The sequence below is a fragment of the Carassius carassius genome, chromosome 47 (assembly GCF_963082965.1).
Source record: "Carassius carassius chromosome 47, fCarCar2.1, whole genome shotgun sequence".
Taxonomy (NCBI): Eukaryota; Metazoa; Chordata; class Actinopteri; order Cypriniformes; family Cyprinidae; genus Carassius; species Carassius carassius.
In genome coordinates, this window is record NC_081801.1 from 23,007,629 (window position 1) to 23,027,134 (window position 19,506).

The 19,506-nt window shown below is 39.9% G+C and overlaps 1 protein-coding gene across 1 annotated transcript; it reads left to right on the forward strand.

The window, feature by feature from the left end:
- Positions 1-665: 665 nt before the first annotated feature.
- On the forward strand, positions 666-11,998 carry LOC132130677 (glutaredoxin domain-containing cysteine-rich protein 2). The gene is made up of 3 exons (XM_059542457.1): positions 666-1,282; positions 6,794-7,003; positions 11,475-11,998. Exons 1-3 carry the CDS (start codon positions 959-961, stop codon positions 11,646-11,648), a joined length of 708 nt encoding a protein of 235 aa, XP_059398440.1. The 5' UTR covers positions 666-958; the 3' UTR covers positions 11,649-11,998.
- Positions 11,999-19,506: the final 7,508 nt, after the last annotated feature.

A 19,506-nucleotide genomic window follows, 5' to 3' on the forward strand; every position in this document is an offset into this window, starting at 1 on the left:
AAATATTTCAGTTGGTGTGCAATGAATCTAAAATATATGAAAGTTTAATTTTTATCATTACATTATGGAAAATAATGAACTTTATCACAATATGCTAATTTTTTGAGAAGGACCTGTACATAGTACTGGGAATCGAATCATTGAATCTTTTTGTTGTGATTTCTGAATGAACAAATTCAGTATAATGTATCAGACTCACATAAGGTACGTCCCAATTTGCGTACTGAAGCACTACTCTATGACGTTTTGTAGTATAAATAGTGCGAGTACTGTGTTCACACTGAAAAGTCCACAAAAGTGCACTTTACTTAAATAACAGAAAAAAAGTGTGAAATGTTGAATACTTCATGCACTCAGCTGTCAAAGCTTTAATTAGCAGAGGGGAAGGGCTTTCAGACTCCGATTATGAATTACAAAATAATCTTATATAATCCATACACTACATGGTCAAGTAGATTAAGTACAGTATGGGAGTTATGAGCATTTAAGATGACCAATTCACTAGAATGAATCGAATTTTAAAACATGATGTAGCATGAGTAACATTTATCTGTGATCTCCACATATCTGTGCCCATTACCCAGCAACTGCCATTTAAAACAAAACAGCTTTTAATGATATTGACTCCATTTCATAAGTGTATACACTTTTTTAGAGCCTTTAATTTCAGTCTTTATACTGAGGGAAAAAAATATTCATGACATTCATTACAGGTGATGCATAAGCAATATAGAGACACACCTGCTTCTCTCCTTCAACCATCATTATTTGATGAAATGGTGAGGTCTCAATTTCCAACTCTCCTGTTGTGCACAAGATCCCCAGCTCAATAATTCATCAGGGCTATGGAAAGCAGCTGGACTGTCCGAGTCTCTCCTCAATACATATCACAGTTCTTCCTCCTGTTCTTGTTCTTTCTCCTGTTCAAGACCATAGTGTATTTTAGCTGTAAGGGACCATGGAGGAACTTCAGAGGCAAGCAGGCACCTTGATCGAGGGCAAGCCCAGAAAGGTGAGGTTCAGGCTGGCCTCGTCGTATAGCGGCCGGGTGCTTAAGCACGTGTATGAAGATGGACAGGAACTGGATAGTCCAGAGGAGCAGTACCCACACAGCTTCATTCACACCAAGATGGAGATGGGACATCTGTGTGGCTTAGAAGACATGCAGGAGCAGAGTTTGTACCCTCCGACAGGCCTGATCGCCCAGAGGATAAACGTCTATCGAGGAGTGACAGGATGCACCTCCCTGGCGTGTGGAGATCTTCCAGAAGGGGATCATAAAGTAAGAATGCACTGCACTGAAAACTAGATTGCTCTCTTTGGACTGAACTTTGATACTTATTTAAAAAAATGCATACATACATTCGTACACTGACTAAAGTAAACCTCCTCTGTGATAGGGCTGTCACTTTTGTGAAAAAATCTTTTTCGATTTTTAAGACATAAGTGTTCATTGAATCGATTGTAAAAACTATTTTCCAAGACGTTCCCTTTTTCAACGTCAAATAACGGACGAACGTAAAGAGAGCGCTGGAAATGCACAAGTTAGCAATATTTCTTATTTATTGGCATGAAGTTTCGTGCAGAATAACAAACAGCAACAGGAGTGCAACATTCTCGAAAAAATATATATGCAGAGGGGACGGCTGCCATGACAAAAGAAAAACATCACTACAGGTTTCAACCCGGCTGCATTTATGATTTAGGCAATTCAAAAATATCCAAGATTATTTTAAATAATGATTCAATCCATTTCAAACAACTGTTCAAAAAATGAAACTTTAAATGGACTTGAGAGGCTAGGCGGCACTAGGCAGGCATAATGAAATGCGAAAAAAGGCTAGGGCCATTACAAATTTATTGGACAGGAAAACAAGTCGATCAACATTTTCGGGGTCCAGAGCAGAGTCTTTTTTATTCACTATAGCCTATGTCCAGCTGTTGAGAAGACGCGCTCCGACCTCACTGATGTCCCAGGGACACTCAGGTAGGCCTACAGCTGTGCAAGCTGGGGGTATTACTGTCAATTTTCCACCACAAAAGCCGGTCGCTGTCAGCTTGCAATGGTCCTTTTCATAACTCAGAATCTCCTGTAACTAGATGCGCGAATGAGGCGAATTCGCATCTACCGCGCCGCGAGACCTCCAGACGCGCGTTAACGCGTCTTTGCATTGACTTAACATTGAAATCATTAGCGCCAGACGCTCTATTCTCGTTTGGTGTGAACGCAGCATAAGAGGTCGCTTTCGACGTCACTGGCGCGTAAAATTGCTGGTATTTTCCTTTATTTTCCTTTATTTATTTTTCTTTTACTGTCTATGGTATTTTCTGTCTAGCTTTCGCAAGGCATACTGCACTTTCGGAATTCTTTATTTTCTTTTTCTGCTTGTTTGTGAGTTTTGTTATATATATATATTTTAATTGTCTAATTATTTTAAAATGAATAGTGTGCATATTTCGTTAAAAATATTTCGTTTGGCATAATCTTGCATTAAAACAATGTTAATTAAAATAATAAATATTACATACTGCTTATTAAAAAATTTAAAATTATTTTTTAAATAAATAAAATAATATAATACAGTTTATGATATAAGAGGGCTGTCAAGGTCAGAATATATAATATTATATCAGATAATTATAGCTAGTTTTTTAATAACAAGGAAAGGTTATTTCAGGTTGCAAAATGCCCACCCAAAAGCGCAATGATATTTATGAATTAACCATTTTAAAAATATTTTACTTAGAAAAACATGTTCTAAAACATAGGTACCCTCACATGAATGAAAAATGTAAGGAAATATGTTATTACTTTATAGTTATACATCTTTACTTACACCACATTACATTTTTAGAGTTGTTGAATGCTTCTTAAAAATAGTTAAAAAAAATCATATCCAGCCAACATACAAACTTTTAAGATATGTGTCTTATTCTTTGTCATTAACCATCTGATTTGTCATTGACCCTTTCACTATTGTTCATAATTAGGATTATGATAAAATTTGTGTAACTCACCTCTGTTCCCACTACGATTATGAACAAATCCTCAGATCACTTTTATTGAGCAAAGCTGCAATTGCTACTTCTCTAAATCTCACCTTGGAGACATATACGATAATAATTCCATGAACTTACACTGAAGGTGAAGGTGACCTTGTAGCAACTACCAAGAACATGCTAGCAACCATCTACACCATCTTAAAGCCCTATCAAAGACTTTAGATATACCAAGGCGGTGCACTCCTATTACTTATTGGGGGAAGCCATGGCCTAATGGTTAGAGATTTTGACGCTTAACCCTAAGGTTGTGGGTTTGAGTATTGGACCGGAAATTCCACGATTGAGGTGCCCTTGATGTGTGTGTGCCTTGATGAGGCAGTTTTTATCAGATTTTATAGGTGATTTTAAATATGAAATTGAATCTTTGGAGAATTTGATGTTTCCCCATTCAAAGAGATAGGAGCTGTACTTACATGACTAAAATAGATGCCTAAAAGATGTTTTAAAAATGCCCGCCGGGTGAAATGACTTTCCTTAAAGGGTTTTTGGCCCTATAAACCAATCAAGGTATTACTGATGTTCGCTTCACTTTGTTATCATCGCTATCAAAAGACGCTTCTGTATTTCTGATTAGCCTAGTGAGAAGTGTTTGCCTTGATTCTGATTCACTGTCTGCTGCTTTTATTTTGGTACTGAATAAATGTTTCAGCAAATTTGATAATGCTTTGCAGAGTCAAACTTCATTCCAGCCCACATAAGAATAATATCTATTATTTTTTCCCAATATTATGAACACACTGAAATGTAAATTGTCTTCTTCACAGTAATCATGATTTTATTCTTATGGGACATTTTGTAAATCTTGCAATAACATCTAAGGTGGGTAAAGTTTAGAAAATAGTCATTTGTTGTAGGCGAAACACAATGTGTGTTTTGTAAGGATTCCTTATTGTCCTCCTTAATATGTTTTGTTTGCCATGTAAAACATTCCTTACAAGATTTTTCTCTTGTTTTTTCTCTTGTCTTGGTCCACGGTCGCAGTGCTATTTTTGAATTCTCTGTTTTTATGCCACACAGTTACTATTTCAAAGTTCTCAGATCTAATAATAGACCCAAACTCCAACACAGCTTCTAAACATAGGCATGCAATTACATCTCATCCGCATGGATATTCTTTTCCTTTCCAGTGTGAACTATGTTGTGTTTCTCTGCCTCAAATCTCCAAATACATAGACTGAACAAACATCAAACAAGGTGGATACTTAAATAAGATTGAAGATTGCTTCTTTGTGTTGTATTAAGCTTACATTGTCATTAAAATGTCACCTGTGACATGCTGTTGAAAGACTAAACTGGCAGCATATTTATCACATTTCTCATCATCTGATCCCCGACATTTAATCTAATCAAATCTATCAGTGTGTCAGAATTTTAAAAGCCAGCCATGCTACTGTCGGTAATGATTAGTCTCATGATGGGTAAAGGGCATTTGGCTCATGGGGATGTAGGTTTCAGTCTGGCCTGCGTCATGTCCTAATCCTATTTCCCAACTCTCACCTCAGTGGTATCCTTTTTCTCTTGACTTGTCCTTAAAAGACACTTATATAAAACTTATCACATCCAAGTGAAAGATATAACACCAACATGTCACTATATAAATAAATAAACAACCAAACAAACATAATCACTGAGTTGTAAAAAGGATCACCCCTCCTAAAAAGACTTGTAAACTCAATCAGGTGTAGCTAATCACTTTCTCAATAGCACACAAAGCCATTTGACTTTCACCTGTGATCAGCTTCAGTCATTTTAATCAGCTCAGCATGAAAAGAGCTTTGTGGAGCATTTCAGTTCTTGGTAGTGCAACTGAAGCAAACAATCAACTATGGGTGGCAAGCCACTGTCAAAATATCTCCAGGATAAAGTTGTGGACAGGCACAAGACAGAAGATGGATAATAAAATAAAATAAAATAAAATAAAATAAAATAAAATAAAATAAAATAAAATAAATAAAATTAAATAAAATAAAATAAAATAAAATAAAATAAAATAAAATAAAATAAAATGCTTTATCAATGCCTAGAAGCACAGTGAAGTCTATTATCAAGAAGTGGAAGAACCCACTTCTTGAAGAACCCTCCCTGGATCAGGACGTCGCTCCAAACTGGATGAAAGAGCCAAGAGGAAACTGGTCAGAGAGGTGACCAAGAGGCCAACATCAACTCTGAAGCAGTTACAGGAGTTTATGACTGGCCATGAGTGTGGTAATTGTGTGCATGTGACAACAATATCACATAGTTTCCACAAATATGGCTTGTAAGGGAGGGTTGCAAGAAAAAAGCCACTCCTCAGGAAAGGCCACATACAATCACAACCGAGCTTTGCCAAAACGCACCTTAAAGATGAGAGTAAAACTTAATTATTTGGCCTCAACACCAAACGATATGTTGTTGGAAAACCAATACAGCTCAGCATCCAAAAAACAGCATTCCTCCAGTAAAGCATTGAATAAAGGATTGGTAATATCCTGTTATGGGGGTGTTTCTCTGCAACAGGGCCTGGAGTACTTGTCAGGATAGAAGAAAAATGGATTATGCAAAAATCTGCTGCCCTCTGCCAGAAAGTTGTCAATAGGAAGAAGGTTTACCTTCCAAAACACACAACAAAACTGAGCACACAGTGTTTGAAGGAGAAAAAGGTGAACGTCCTTGCATAGCCTATAGTCAGAGCCCAGACTTATACCTCATTGAAAATCTGTGGAATGACTTGAAGACTGCAGTCCACAAACACTCAACATCAATATTAACTGAACTTGAGCAGTTCTGCAAAGAAGAGTGGGCAAATATTGTCTATATGTGCAAAGTAAGTACAGATATATCCCAACAGAATAAAGGCTATTATTAAAGCAAAAGGTGGTTCAACAAAATATTCTCTGATTGTTTTTCTTTTTTTTTTTTTTCTCTCGTCATAGTGGTGCTACACTTGAATGTTATAAGTTTAACTTTATAAACTTCCCTTTGTTCTTTTGCATATTTGAACCCTTTCCAGCAGTGACTGTATGATTTTGACATCCATCTTTTCACACTGAGGACAACTGAGGGACTCGTACCCAACTACTGTATCACAAAAAATTCAAATGCTCCCCAATGCTCCAGAAGGAAAAACAAACAATCAATGAAAATAACAACATATTTTACTGTTGAGTTGATTGTTTGAATTACTTCTTTCTATGAACTGATGTTTCTTCTTATCACAGAAAGGCAGAAATTATTAATAAATCATTATTTTATAGCATGTTGATTAGCATTGCAATTATAAATACATCGCCCTCATTTAAAATAGCCAAGATGGCTTGAAGAACAGATAAACCATATACTGTTGCATTTGGGTGTTGATTCTCCTCACATTTAATCAGTCAAACATTTAGAGTTTGAATAAAAAATAAAGTATATGTAAGAGTTTAGCACTGTACTAGTACTTTTCATGTCATTGTTATGAGCAATACCACAACACCCCTAATTAACACAATAACAATATGCCATTTTTTTTATATCACAATTATTGTAAATACCAGTATATCATAACACCCCTAAATTTTTGTCACAAAAGCATTGTTTATTTAAAACAACTACACAAAATAATCACAAAATAGTAAGTTCATCATTACTACCCATTACTTACTGTGTAATTACATAGTAACAAACACTATGTGAATCTATGAACCATATGAAACTGTATGAACTAAGGTTTGAATCTTTTTCTTAGTGATTCTGTGCTTATTTTTTATAGGCACCAGTACTAGATTTTGGAAAGATTATTATCTACACCAGCAACCTGAAGATTATTCGAGCTCCTCACAGAAGGGGAGAATCTGGAAGAAGTCCTCACCGCAGCCGGGACAGGAAAGAAAGTTCCCCAGGACGGGAGTCCCGGAGCAAAGGGAGACATAGAACAGCAGGTTCCCATGCAGAGGAACCAGATGCAATGACTGAACAAAAGGTATAAACAGTCTGCAGTACAGTAGACTGTAAATACTCGTGTCTCCTGGCTTCTCCTGCACTACTAGACAGACTTTAATTAATTTGCTCATACCATAGTTGCTTGTACTAACAGTCAGGAATCTGAACAAACCTTGAACTAACCTTGACATGTAACTTGTACTGCTAAGGACATTAATTATATCTCAAATCTTTTGACTTGTTGAGAAGAAGTATGCTATTACTGTTTCAAGTGATAAGACAACAAAACAGACAATACTATAAAGTCTTGGTGACATGGTTTTTTGATTCGGTACCAAATCACAGACAGAAAACATCTTTCATGGTGGCAACACATAATGATAGCCTGGAGTAGCTATTTTGACTGTTCCATAAACCATTGTTTCAAAAAAGATAACATTGGTTTTATTACTTTGTTCATTTATCTGTATTGTTTAACAAAGGCTGTGGTTTCTCAGAGCCGCATTCCACTTTTTTAACTTGTAACATTCTCAAAGCAATGATTAATACATTTGCAGAATGTTATCCACTGCTGAAACACAATTTGTCTTGAATAATGACTCTTTCTGAAACACCACTGAAAATAATGAACCATGACATGAATCCCTGTACTGTACATTTCCATAAATATTTTACTCTAATCAATCTGTCTGTTCTGTCTTTTACAAAAAATACACCCATTGCAACATTATCTAAAATATGTACTTTAAGACCAGAAACAAGTGGTAATAAACCTCAGTACTCAATGGAGCAACACAGTTCTCTCCAAACATTTCTGTTATTCAGCTACAATATGATATTAATTTAACCAACTTGCAAAAAGCATTCTCTTCAAACTGTCGCTGAACATAGTTGATGGTTTATGATAATGAAACTATAGCCTCTTTTGTTGAAACAGTGAGAATGCAACTTGTACTTAAGTTAAGTTACAGTGTACCTATAGAGCATCACAGTCCCATACACAACCTGAGAAAGCTTTGGTATCGGAAGTAAATTTCCCATTCATTTCTCCCATTGACTTTCAGAAAAATACGTATCTAAAGAGTTTTAGAGCATGTCTGAGGATAACCAGCTACGACTGAACTCATAAGCATACAACATATAATTTCGAGTGAAAAAATTACGAGAAAATAAAAAAAAAGTCAAAGGTACAAGACTGTGTACATATTTTCATTTCGAGCGAAGGAATTACTCATCCCATAAACCACCGCGCCTCACTGAATTCGACTGAAGCCACAACCGCGAAAGAGCCTTTTGAAGGACTTCCATATCTGATGACGGCCGAGCTAACTTTTTCCTCTAGTGAATTTTATTTTAAATAGTGAATGTGCAGTAATTGCAGTTCTTTCAGTATTAATCATGTAAATAAATATTGTTTTATATAGGTATTGTGTATAGATTTTTATATTTATCATTGTGTAACTTATATATTGTGTGCGTGTGTGAAAGCGGTTAAAGATAACGTCACCAATGGTGCAGTGCTTTGTACATGACTGCAATCACCGCTAACTAACGTTACCAACCTCCCTGCAAAACACACCAAAACTTTGTAGGTCTTGTCCCTCATGCTGGCCCTTACAAAAACCCACAAGCTGACCCTCGGACACGCTACACTCAACTAAAGTTACATGACTCTATCTGAAGTGGTTTTCACCCCTTTGAACACTTGTTTTCATCCTTGAAAAAAGCCATAATGGCAGCCAAGGAGTTCATGATTGCACTGAAAAGTCTACCGTGCAAAAACGTAACACAGGTTTTTATTTAATTTATTTTTTATAATTAATGATCTTCAGTCACACGGACCTTTGCGGGGTTTAACCAGGCGGTTACACGAGTTCCACCAATCAGATGCATCACTGTGGGATTGTGGGATTGTTCAGGATTGTGGGTAATGAAGTACTTATCCAAGACATCGCGAATAAAAGGCATTTATCTCAAAAAAAGGTTAGTGCCCCATGAACCTTTGGCATTTATATGAGCATATACTATCGCTTAGTACAGCCGTAGCTGGTTTTAAGTCTACCATGTATGGTTACGTTTTTATGGCTTATACCCCAACTGTCAATGCATAAATCGTATTGAATTTTTACTTCCGGAACCGGCTGTGGGCGGGACTGTGATGCTCTATTGTGTTCATGATGTAGGGGTAGAGTCAACGGCGTAATTACAGATGCATTTACAGAAATGTACAACCCGAATTCCGGAAAAGTTGGGACGTTTTTTAAATTTTAATAAAATGAAAACTAAAAGACTTTCAAATCACATGAGCCAATATTTTACTCTCAATAGAACATAGATAACATAGCAAATGTTTAAACTGAGAAAGTTTACAATTTTATGCACAAAATGAGCTCATTTCAATTTTGATTTCTGCTACAGGTCTCAAAATAGTTGGGACGGGGCATGTTTACCATGGTGTAGCATCTCCTTTTCTTTTCAAAACAGTTTGAAGACGTCTGGGCATTGAGGCTATGAGTTGCTGGAGTTTTGCTGTTGGAATTTGGTCCCATTCTTGCCTTATATAGATTTCCAGCTGCTGAAGAGTTTGTGGTCGTCTTTGACGTATTTTTCGTTTAATGATGCGCCAAATGTTCTCTATAGGTGAAAGATCTGGACTGCAGGCAGGCCAGGTTAGCACCCGGACTCTTCTACGACGAAGCCATGCTGTTGTTATAGCTGCAGTATGTGGTTTTGCATTGTCCTGCTGAAATAAACAAGGCCTTCCCTGAAATAGACGTTAATTGGAGGGAAGCATATGTTGCTCTAAAACCTTTATATACCTTTCAGCATTCACAGAGCCTTCCAAAACATGCAAGCTGCCCATACCGTATGCACTTATGCACCCCCATACCATCAGAGATGCTGGCTTTTGAACTGAACGCTGATAACATGCTGGAAGGTCTCCCTCCTCTTTAGCCCGGAGGACACGGCGTCCGTGATTTCCAACAAGAATGTCAAATTTGGACTCGTCTGACCATAAAACACTATTCCACTTTGAAACAGTCCATTTTAAATGAGCCTTGGCCCACAGGACACGACGGCGCTTCTGGACCATGTTCACATATGGCTTCCTTTTTGCATGATAGAGCTTTAGTTGGCATCTGCTGATGGCACGGCGGATTGTGTTTACCGACAGTGGTTTCTGAAAGTATTCCTGGGCCCATTTAGTAATGTCATTGACACAATCATGCCGATGAGTGATGCAGTGTCGTCTGAGAGCTCGAAGACCACGGGCATCCAATAAAGGTCTCCGGCCTTGTCCCTTACGCAGAGATTTCTCCAGTTTCTCTGAATCTTTTGATGATGTTATGCACTGTAGATGATGAGATTTGCGAAGCCTTTGCAATTTGACGTTGAGGAACATTGTTTTTAAAGTTTTCCACAATTTTTTTACGCAGTCTTTCACAGATTGGAGAGCCTTTGCCCATCTTTACTTCTGAGAGACTCTGCTTTTCTAAGACAAAGCTTTTATAGCTAATCATGTTACAGACCTGATATCAATTAACTTAATTAATCACTAGATGTTCTCCCAGCTGAATCTTTTCAAAACTGCTTGCTTTTTTAGCCATTTGTTGCCCCCGTGCCAACTTTTTTGAGACCTGTAGCAGGCATTAAATTTTAAATGAGCTAATTAAGTGGATAAAAGTGTAAAATTTCTCAGTTTAAACATTTGCTACGTTATCTATGTTCTATTGTGAATAAAATATTGGCTCATGTGATTTGAAATTCCTTTAGTTTTCATTTTATTAAAATTTAAAAAACGTCCCAACTTTTCCGGAATTCGGGTTGTATTACACATGTAAATACAGGAAGGTATTTGTAAATATAACAAATATGTACAGTACACAATAAGTACATTGCACAAATGTGTAACTGAAATGGAAATACATAGTAGTTAAAGACACTTAATATAAATCAGGTCTGAAAATTTGTATTCAGTTCAATTAACTTAAGAATGCTTTTTTGACACACTTTAGTAAGACTTAAGTACATCTTTATATGTAATACTCCTACTGTCTCTGACATACGGTTAAAGTGTACTGTTGAATGTACAGTACTGACAAGCATTAATGGTAAACTAAAGTATGTTTTAAAGTAATTTCTAATGATACGTGTAAGTGTATTAATGTAGTTGTAATTCCACATTTTTAAAGATGAAAATAAATTAACTTTATTTTATTTGTATTTATTTTTTAACCATACAATGACAGTCAACTGGGTCCAATACTATTTGAGCTGCAGAGTTTTTCAAAATGTTTTATTTTGTGTTCTGCAGTAGAAGGAAATACAAACAGGTTTGGAACATTAGGGTGAATAAATGATGTGAGAATTTTCATATTTGGGTGATCTTTACCTTTAAAATATGAAGGGGCAACAAGCTGCTGGCTTTTATTGGGCACTTGGCTTCATCAGTTTGCTTGCTTGTGCACCACGCTTGTTTGCTGGTTTGTTTACTTGTTTTGTTTGTGCAGCAGGAAGCAGGCTCCTGTGAACAGTGTGGAGGTTCGGGCTGTGCGCCGTGCTCTCTCTGTCACGGCAGCAAATTGTCCATGCTGGCCAATCGCTTCAACGAGTCAATCAGAGAGCTGCGCTGCCCAGCATGCAACCCCCACGGCCAAGAGCGCTGCCAGTCCTGCACACACTAACACATCTACTGCTGCCAAGCTCTTTCGGATGGAGATCAGACCCTTTGAGGTGTGAACGAAAGTGCATTTTGAATTAGTGCTTAAATATAACAGCTTAAGGGCGGAATGTGAACTGTTGGAAAGTACTGCGTTGAAAGTTAATAAAGATTCACTAGACAATGGTTAACGGTTGATATGAAATCAGAAAGGAACTGGAAACTCAAAGAGAGCAAAGGAACAACAGAGGAATGGAGAGAAAGTTTATATGTTACTGTTCTCTGATGTTGGGTAATGGTCACATGACATTTAGGTTAACACAAATATTTTTCTTCCTTTTTAAGTGTTGTATTTTAATTGTTGTTATTTTAAAATTAATTAAAAAGATTATGAGTTAATTCATTATCTTTTCATTAAAATCATGAACCCTGTGTAAGTTCTTCACAAACCCCAGTTTGAGAAACCTTGATGTAATGTTAATACATTGTGTAATTTAATGCACGTTATGCTGTTATTAACAATGAACAGATTATATTTCCTCTCTGTTTGCATTCCTATTTAAATCAGTGTGATAAATAAGTTAGGTCAAATGTAATCAAAGTAATCAAAAAGCAGTCTGATTATAAAACCTAAAATTTGTAATGTAATGGATTACGTTACTAACTGCATTTTTTTTTGTCTAATTTAGAATCAGTACTTTGCTGTAAATCTGATTACAAACACATCTTGTTCATAATGTAGTCATTATTGTTGTCTTCAAAAGCCTGGTTGTTTTATAAAGGTAAATACTACAAAAGGTTACACTATATTGATAACAAAGGTTTATAGTGCATTTCCAACACAGTCTCACTCCCTACTCGTCAAATGTCTGACGCATGGTCAAGGGATCTGGTGTCACTTTTTTGACGCACTGGGTATACCTTTGGCGTCATTTTTCAACGTGCAGGTTAGTCCGATACACTTCTATAGAACTCAACAGCGTTTAAATTTGACGTCTTGGGTCAGCACACCAACTCGTTGACTGCCTTGTATGGGTCGAGACTAAATAAATAAAAATAAAAAAGAATAGGCTACAAAAAAATTATATATGACAGGGCGAGTCAAATGGTGCCCGCCAGATCATATTTATCTGGTCCTCCAACTTGTTTTTGAGGTTTAAAAATCCTCGCAATCTGATATCAAAGTGCTCTCTGTGCAAAGCCTTAGCGCGTTCATCAGTGGTGAGTTTAACAACACTCAACTGCAGGTAAAACAGCATTCAGCGGTGAGTTTGACCAAAGCAACGCTCAACTTCAGGAAAAACGGCATTAAAAGGTGAGTTTGCAACGCTCCAAGACGCGTGCAAGTAAGCAGTTTAACCGTTTTCTTACAACCCATTCTCGCTTATTGCTTATTCATAGTTTATCGCTATGAAATCATGTTCAAGAAGTCTCATTCAGCACACATCGCGATACTTGCCATCAGTTTACATGTGCCACAGGTTCGGTGTGTAGACGTAAATACGCTCTTTTAATGCCTGTTATGAAATGTATTCTCTCTTCTTTATTAATCAGATTAGCGCCGTATTGTTTACTCGCTGTATTATATCAGTCATCCGCGGCTGTCTTTGAGTTTCATTGCGTTTAACTAAATGAACACAGCTGCTAACTAGTGTGATTAAACTCTGTCGGTCACGTGACGTGCCATAGACTTTCAATATATTCATTTCAGGTTCAAAGATTTAAATTTGTAGTAAAATCATGGTAACCACGACACGTACAATAGTAACAAATTAAATTTGAAGTTAAAACCCAGGAACGGGACATTTACCATGTTTTTACCACAGTAACTGTAGTTTTACTATGGTATATTAATAATCAATACAACAATACAATAATCATCAAACTAACTATGGTTGTACAACTGTAATGGTCGTTTTTTGATGTGCTTTTATATGACAGATATCACAGTAATCACATTTACTGTACCATGCTTTTGATTCCTGTGACGAGTGGGGCGGGGCCGAGGGACATGGGAGCGAGGCCGGTGGAGTGATTGGAGATGAACTACACCTGTTCGACCCACTGGTCTCGAGGTCCATGGAGGAGATGGAAGGATATAAAACTGGAGCGACGACAGTGAAGGACGAGAGAGGACCAGGCCTGGGCTTTTAGTTGTGTTTTGGGTTTTATTTGCGCGCACCAGTCGTCCGTGAGGGGCTGGTGCGCTGTTTTTGTGTTTATTTTGTTCTTAAAATGTTTTTGATTGTCCGACGGTTCCCGCCTTCTTCTTCCGGATGAATACAAAGGTTTTATTCATTACAGTGGTGCCGAAGCCTGGGAGAAGGAGGGGCTGCTGAAGATCCCTCGCCGCTGTGGTGAATCCGCAGTGCCATCGAGCCGGCGAGGAGTGTGCCGCCATGGACGCTCGAGGCGGTGGGCTGGAGCGAGTTGCCGGGGACGGGCGAGCTCGCTACCGGCCGCCCACGATGTGGAGAGACGGCTGCCGTCCGTGAGGGAGCGGAGGAGTCGGCGCCGTTCGCCAGGTGGCCGGAGCCTGCTGCCATCCGCCGGAACGGGGAGGAGCAGGGAACGGGGGACTCCTGCCGGCTGCCCAAAACCAGAGGAGCCGTCGCCATCCACCGGGCGGCGGAGGAGTGTCGTGCTGTCCGCCGAGGGCCGTCCAGTGCCACCGCCAGGCACCGCGGAAGAGATCACCCAGCTGGTGGAGGACCGAGCAGCAGTGCGTCTGGGAACCGGAATTTTTTTTTTTTTTTTTTCTCTCTCCCCTCTCTCGTCTCTGTCGCTCCTCCTTCCATCTCCTTTTCTCTCGCCTCGTCTGTCCTACCCCCAGGTTCCCGCAGGTCCCCGTGAGCGGCCCCCCCGGAGGGAGGGGGGGGGGGGGAGTAGAGCGCAGTCTCTGGAGTACCCCCCGGCCTGCGAGGGGCGATGGGGGTATGTGACGAGTGGGGCGGGGCCGAGGGACATGGGAGCGAGGCCGGTGGAGTGATTGGAGATGAACTACACCTGTTCGACCCACCGGTCTCGAGGCCCATGGAGGAGATGGAAGGATATAAAACTGGAGCGACGACAGTGAAGGACGAGAGAGGACCAGGCCAGGGCTTTTAGTTGTGTTTTGGGTTTTATTTGCGCGCACCAGTCGTCCGTGAGGGGCTGGTGCGCTGTTTTTGTGTTTATTTTGTTATTAAAATGTTTTTGATTGTCCGCCGGTTCCCGCCTTCTTCTTCCGGATGAATACAAAGGTTTTATTCATTACAATACCTTTTTATGTAAATCAAAAAAAAGTAAATAAATAAAAGGACACATTTTTCCCCTCTTGCAGTTCATTCATATCAGTTTATATTTTAAATATTTTGCTCACAAAACATTATTAAAATTCTGTTTATAATTCTATTTTATTCAACCTCCCCCCCTTTCTTATTTTTATTAATATATTTTTTTTAGCTGAAAAGATGTAAAGGAAGCAGCCACCCCTGTGGTGTTTGTGAAGAGGTATTCCTTCAGAAATGGAGAAGACAGAAAGCTGCGGAGGCAGACATTTGCAGCAGTAAGTCTGTGTTAGTTTTACCTTTTTATCAAACTGCTGTTATAAATTGCACAGCATTTGTTGTTTCTTAAAGGAGTCATACCCTCGTATTACCTTGGATACCTACTGCTGTATTATAGTCTTTCAGGCCCTTCTAAAAAAGAAAAGTGGAAAAAAAATAAACACAGAGCTCCTCAGACCCTTATCTCTGTAGGCATTATTGTCTCGCGAGATCTGATGCGATATTTTGGCTGTCGTGGACGGTCATTATAATAATGCAAATGAGGGGCACGTTGATTGGTTGCAGGAAGGAGGGGGGTTGACACCGCAGGTAACGCTTTAGCATATCATTACAAACTGACATCATGGCGCAAGTTGTGAATGAACGCGACCGGCTTCCCGGCCAGTGTATAAGTATGAGGCGCCGTTTAGGGCTTAAATCAAACTTCATTCACGCACACATATGAAACACGCTTGCATATATACTAAGTACTAGTCACACATACATGTATATGAACTATCTATCAGAATCAGAATCAGAAAGAGCTTTATTGCCAAGTATGCTTGCGCAAACAAGGAATTTGTTTTAGTGATATAAGCTTCCAGTAAACAGAGACAACAACACACAGACAAAAAAAAAAAAATATATATATATATATTTACAGGAGAATTACAAATTGGCAAATAAATAAGTGTATAAACAATTGTGCTATAAATGATAATGGAATAGGATTGAGTGAGATGCAGGAATGTTCTAGGATGGAGGGGTAACAAATAAATATAAGGATATTGCACATTTTTGCATAAGCATAAGTTTAAGTGGGAAACATTTAACTGTTCATGAGGTAGATTGCCTGGGGGAAGAAACTATTCTTGTGCCTTGCTGTTCTTGTATTTGCGGCTCTGAGGCGCCGGCCAGATGGCAAAAGTTCAAAGATGGGGTGACTTGGATGTGAGGGATCCAGAGTGATTTTCTGAGTCCTTTTCCTCACTCTGGATGTGTACAGTTCTTGGAGGATGGGCAGGGGAGCACCAATAATCCTTTCAGCAGTCCGAACAGTTCTCTGTAGTCTTCTGATATCTGATTTTGTAGCTGAACCAAACCAGACAGTAATTGAAGTACACAGGACTGACTCAATGACGGCTGAGTAGAACTGTTTCAGCAGCTCCTGTGGCAGGTTAAACTTCCTCAGCTGGCGAAGGAAGTACAACCTTTGTTGGGCTTTTTTCACAATGGAGCCAATGTGATTGTCCCACTTCAGGTCCTGAGAGATGGTGGTTCCCAGGAATCTGAATGACTCCACTGCAGCCACAGTGCTGTTCATGATGGTGAGTGGGGAAAGTGCAGGGGGGTTTCTCCTAAAGTCCACAGTCATCTCCACTGTTTTGAGCATGTTCAGCTCTAGGTTGTTAAGACTGCACCACGCAGCCAGCTGCTCAACCTCCTGTCTGTAAGCAGACTCGTCACCGTCCTGGATGAGGCCGATGACTGTAGTGTCGTCTGCAAACTTCAGGAGCTTGACAGAGGGGTCTTTAGAGGTGCAGTCGTTGGTGTACAGGGAGAAGAGCAGAGGGGAGAGAACACATCCCTGAGGGGCACCAGTGTTGGTGGAGCAGCTGTTTGACATGAATTTCCCCAGTCTCACTAACTGTTGCCTATCTGTCAGAAAGCTGGTGATCCACTGACAGATAGAGCTAGGAACAGAGAGCTGGGTCAGTTTGGTCTGGAGGGTTGTTGGGATGATGGTGTTGAAAGCCGAACTAAAGTCCACAAACAGGATCCTCACATAAGTCCCTGTTTTGTCCAAATGTTGCAGGATGAAGTGCAATGCCATGTTGATTGCATCATCCACGGACCTGTTTGCTCGGTACGCAAACTGCAGGGGGTCCAGTAAGGGTCCAGTGATGTCCTTCAGATAAGCCAGAACCAGTTTTTCAAACGACTTCATGACGACAGACGTTAGAGCCACAGGTCTGTAGTCGTTAAGTCCTGTTATCTTGGGTTTCTTTGGAATGGGGATTATGGTGGAGCGTTTGAAGCAGGAAGGCACTTCACACAACTCCAGAGATCTGTTGAAGATCTGTGAAAAGATGGGGGCCAGCTGGTCAGCACAGATTTTCAGACAGGCTGGTGTAACGCCATCTGGGCCTGGTGCTTTTCTTCTTTTGTTTTTCTTGAAGACCTGGCGCACATCATCTTCACAGATTTGAAGAGCAGGAGGTATGGAGAGGGGGGTTGCAGGAGGTGTTAATGGTTGTGTAGGGAGATGGTCAGAGTGGGTGTTGGGGGTTTCAAATCTACAATAAAACTCGTTCAGGTCGTTAGCAAGTCGTTGATTAGCCTCAGTGCAAGGGGATGGTGTCTTGATGGCTCTCAGTCCTCTCCAAACTGAAGTAGAGTCGTTGGAAGTAAACTGGTCTTCCAACTTTTTAGCGTAGGTCTTTTTAGCCGCTCTAATCTCTTTGTTCAGTGTGTTCCTGGCCTGATTGTACAAGACCCTGTCCCCATTTCTGTAGGCATCCTCTTTGGCCTGACGAAGGTGTCTGAGTTTTACTGTAAACCATGGCTTATCATTGTTGAATGTTAAATAAGTCCTGGTAGGAATGCATATATCCTCACAGAAACTAATATAGGATGTTACAGTCTCTGTGAGTTCGTCCAGATCGGTGGTAGCAGCTTCAAAAACGCTCCAGTCTGTGATGTCAAAACAAGATTGTAAATCCTGCTCTGTTTCGCTGGTCCATCTCTTCACAGTCTTTACTACAGGTTTAGCAGATTTAAGTTTCTGCTTGTAGGTCGGTATAAGATGAACCAGACAGTGATCAGAACGTCCCAAAGCTGCTCGTGGAACAGAGTGATATGCATCCTTTATTGTGGTGTAACAGTGATCCAGTATATTACTGTCTCTGGTGGGACAGGTAACATGCTGTCTGTATTTTGGCAGTTCACGGGAGAGATTGGCTTTATTAAAGTCCCCAAGAATGATTAAAACAGAGTCCGGGTGTTGTTGTTCTGTGTCTGTGATCTGATCAGCGAGTTTCTGTAAAGCTGAGCTCACATGTGCTTGAGGTGGAATGTAAACACTAACCAGAATGAACGAGTGAAACTCCCGCGGCAATTAGAACGGCTTGCAGTTGATAAACTGCGTTTCTAGATCAGGACAGCACATCTTCTTTAACACAGTTACATCTGTACACCACCGTTCATTGATGTAAAAGCATGTCCCGCCGCCGCGCGATTTCCCCGTTGATTCTGCTTCGCGGTCCGCTCTGAACAGCTGAAAGCCCGGCAGATGGAGTGTGCTGTCCGGTATGGCGTCATTCAGCCAGGTTTCCGTGAAACACAGAGCAGCAGAGTGAGAGAAATCCTTATTTGTCCGAGAGAGCAGAAGGAGTTTGTCCGTTTTGTTGGGTAGAGAGCGGAGATTTGCGAGATGGATGCTAGGCAACGGCGTTCGAAATCCGCGCTTCCTGAGTCTGACGAGCGCTCCCACTCGCTTTCCCCGTCTGCGCGTCCTGAAGCGCTTGATCAGCGCCGCTGCTCCTCCGATAACAATGTTCAGTAAAACGTCTGTATAATAGAAATCCGGAAAAATATCATGTGGTGTGTTCTGCCGAATGTTCAGCAGTTCATCCCTGGTGAAACTGATCGTGTTTGTTAAACAAAAAACAGGAAAAACGAACAAAAACAGTACAAACACTGGAGAGCCAAGCACTGAAGCAGCCATGTGCGGCGCCATCTTGGTATGTGTAATGACGCACATAAAGTTACGCACATAAAGTTACTCATATGAGACGTGAGCACAGCACACACACAAACTAGACGGGGCCTCATGTAAGCGTTAGGCAATAAATAAACAATAACTGAATTCATGATGATCTCAGTCATTTGTTTTTTGCAAAGTACGTTAGCAGCCATTCCCCATACCTCGAAGCTAATACTCCCGCCAGAGTTGTGCCTGGACGCGTTCATTGAACGATAATTCATGAACTCGTTCATGTTTTGGACTGAACTGAACGTACCGCATTACTGCCTGATGAACGTTACTGTGAACTCATTCTGGTGTCTGTGAACGCCACGCTCTCTCAGTTTAACTTCGTTCAGTAGGATGCCAGATTTCTATAAAGCCTTCCAGGCGAAAACCCACCGTAAACCGGCCTTAATATGTAGCGGAAAAAACACCCAATCTGGCAACGCCAGACTCTCTTGTTCAAACTCGTTCATCAAAATGAACAAATCTTTTTTCGAGTCATTTCGTTCATTTAAGGGGCTTTAAATGTTACTATTAACTGGCAAATTCCCCAAACACATCAACCTACGCAATCTCGATCATATTCTGAATTAAGAAATCATTAT

What these genes read in the sequence shown, in the direction of transcription:
- LOC132130677 (XM_059542457.1), top strand. Translation starts at nt 959, where the DNA reads ATGGAGGAACTTCAGAGGCAAGCAGGCACCTTGATCGAGGGCAAGCCC. An exon ending in TTCCAGAAGGGGATCATAAA is followed by an intron (nt 1,283 to 6,793) that starts GTAAGAATGCAC and finishes TATTTTTTATAG; the next exon opens with GCACCAGTACTAGATTTTGG. An exon ending in ATGCAATGACTGAACAAAAG is followed by an intron (nt 7,004 to 11,474) that starts GTATAAACAGTC and finishes TTGTTTGTGCAG; the next exon opens with CAGGAAGCAGGCTCCTGTGA.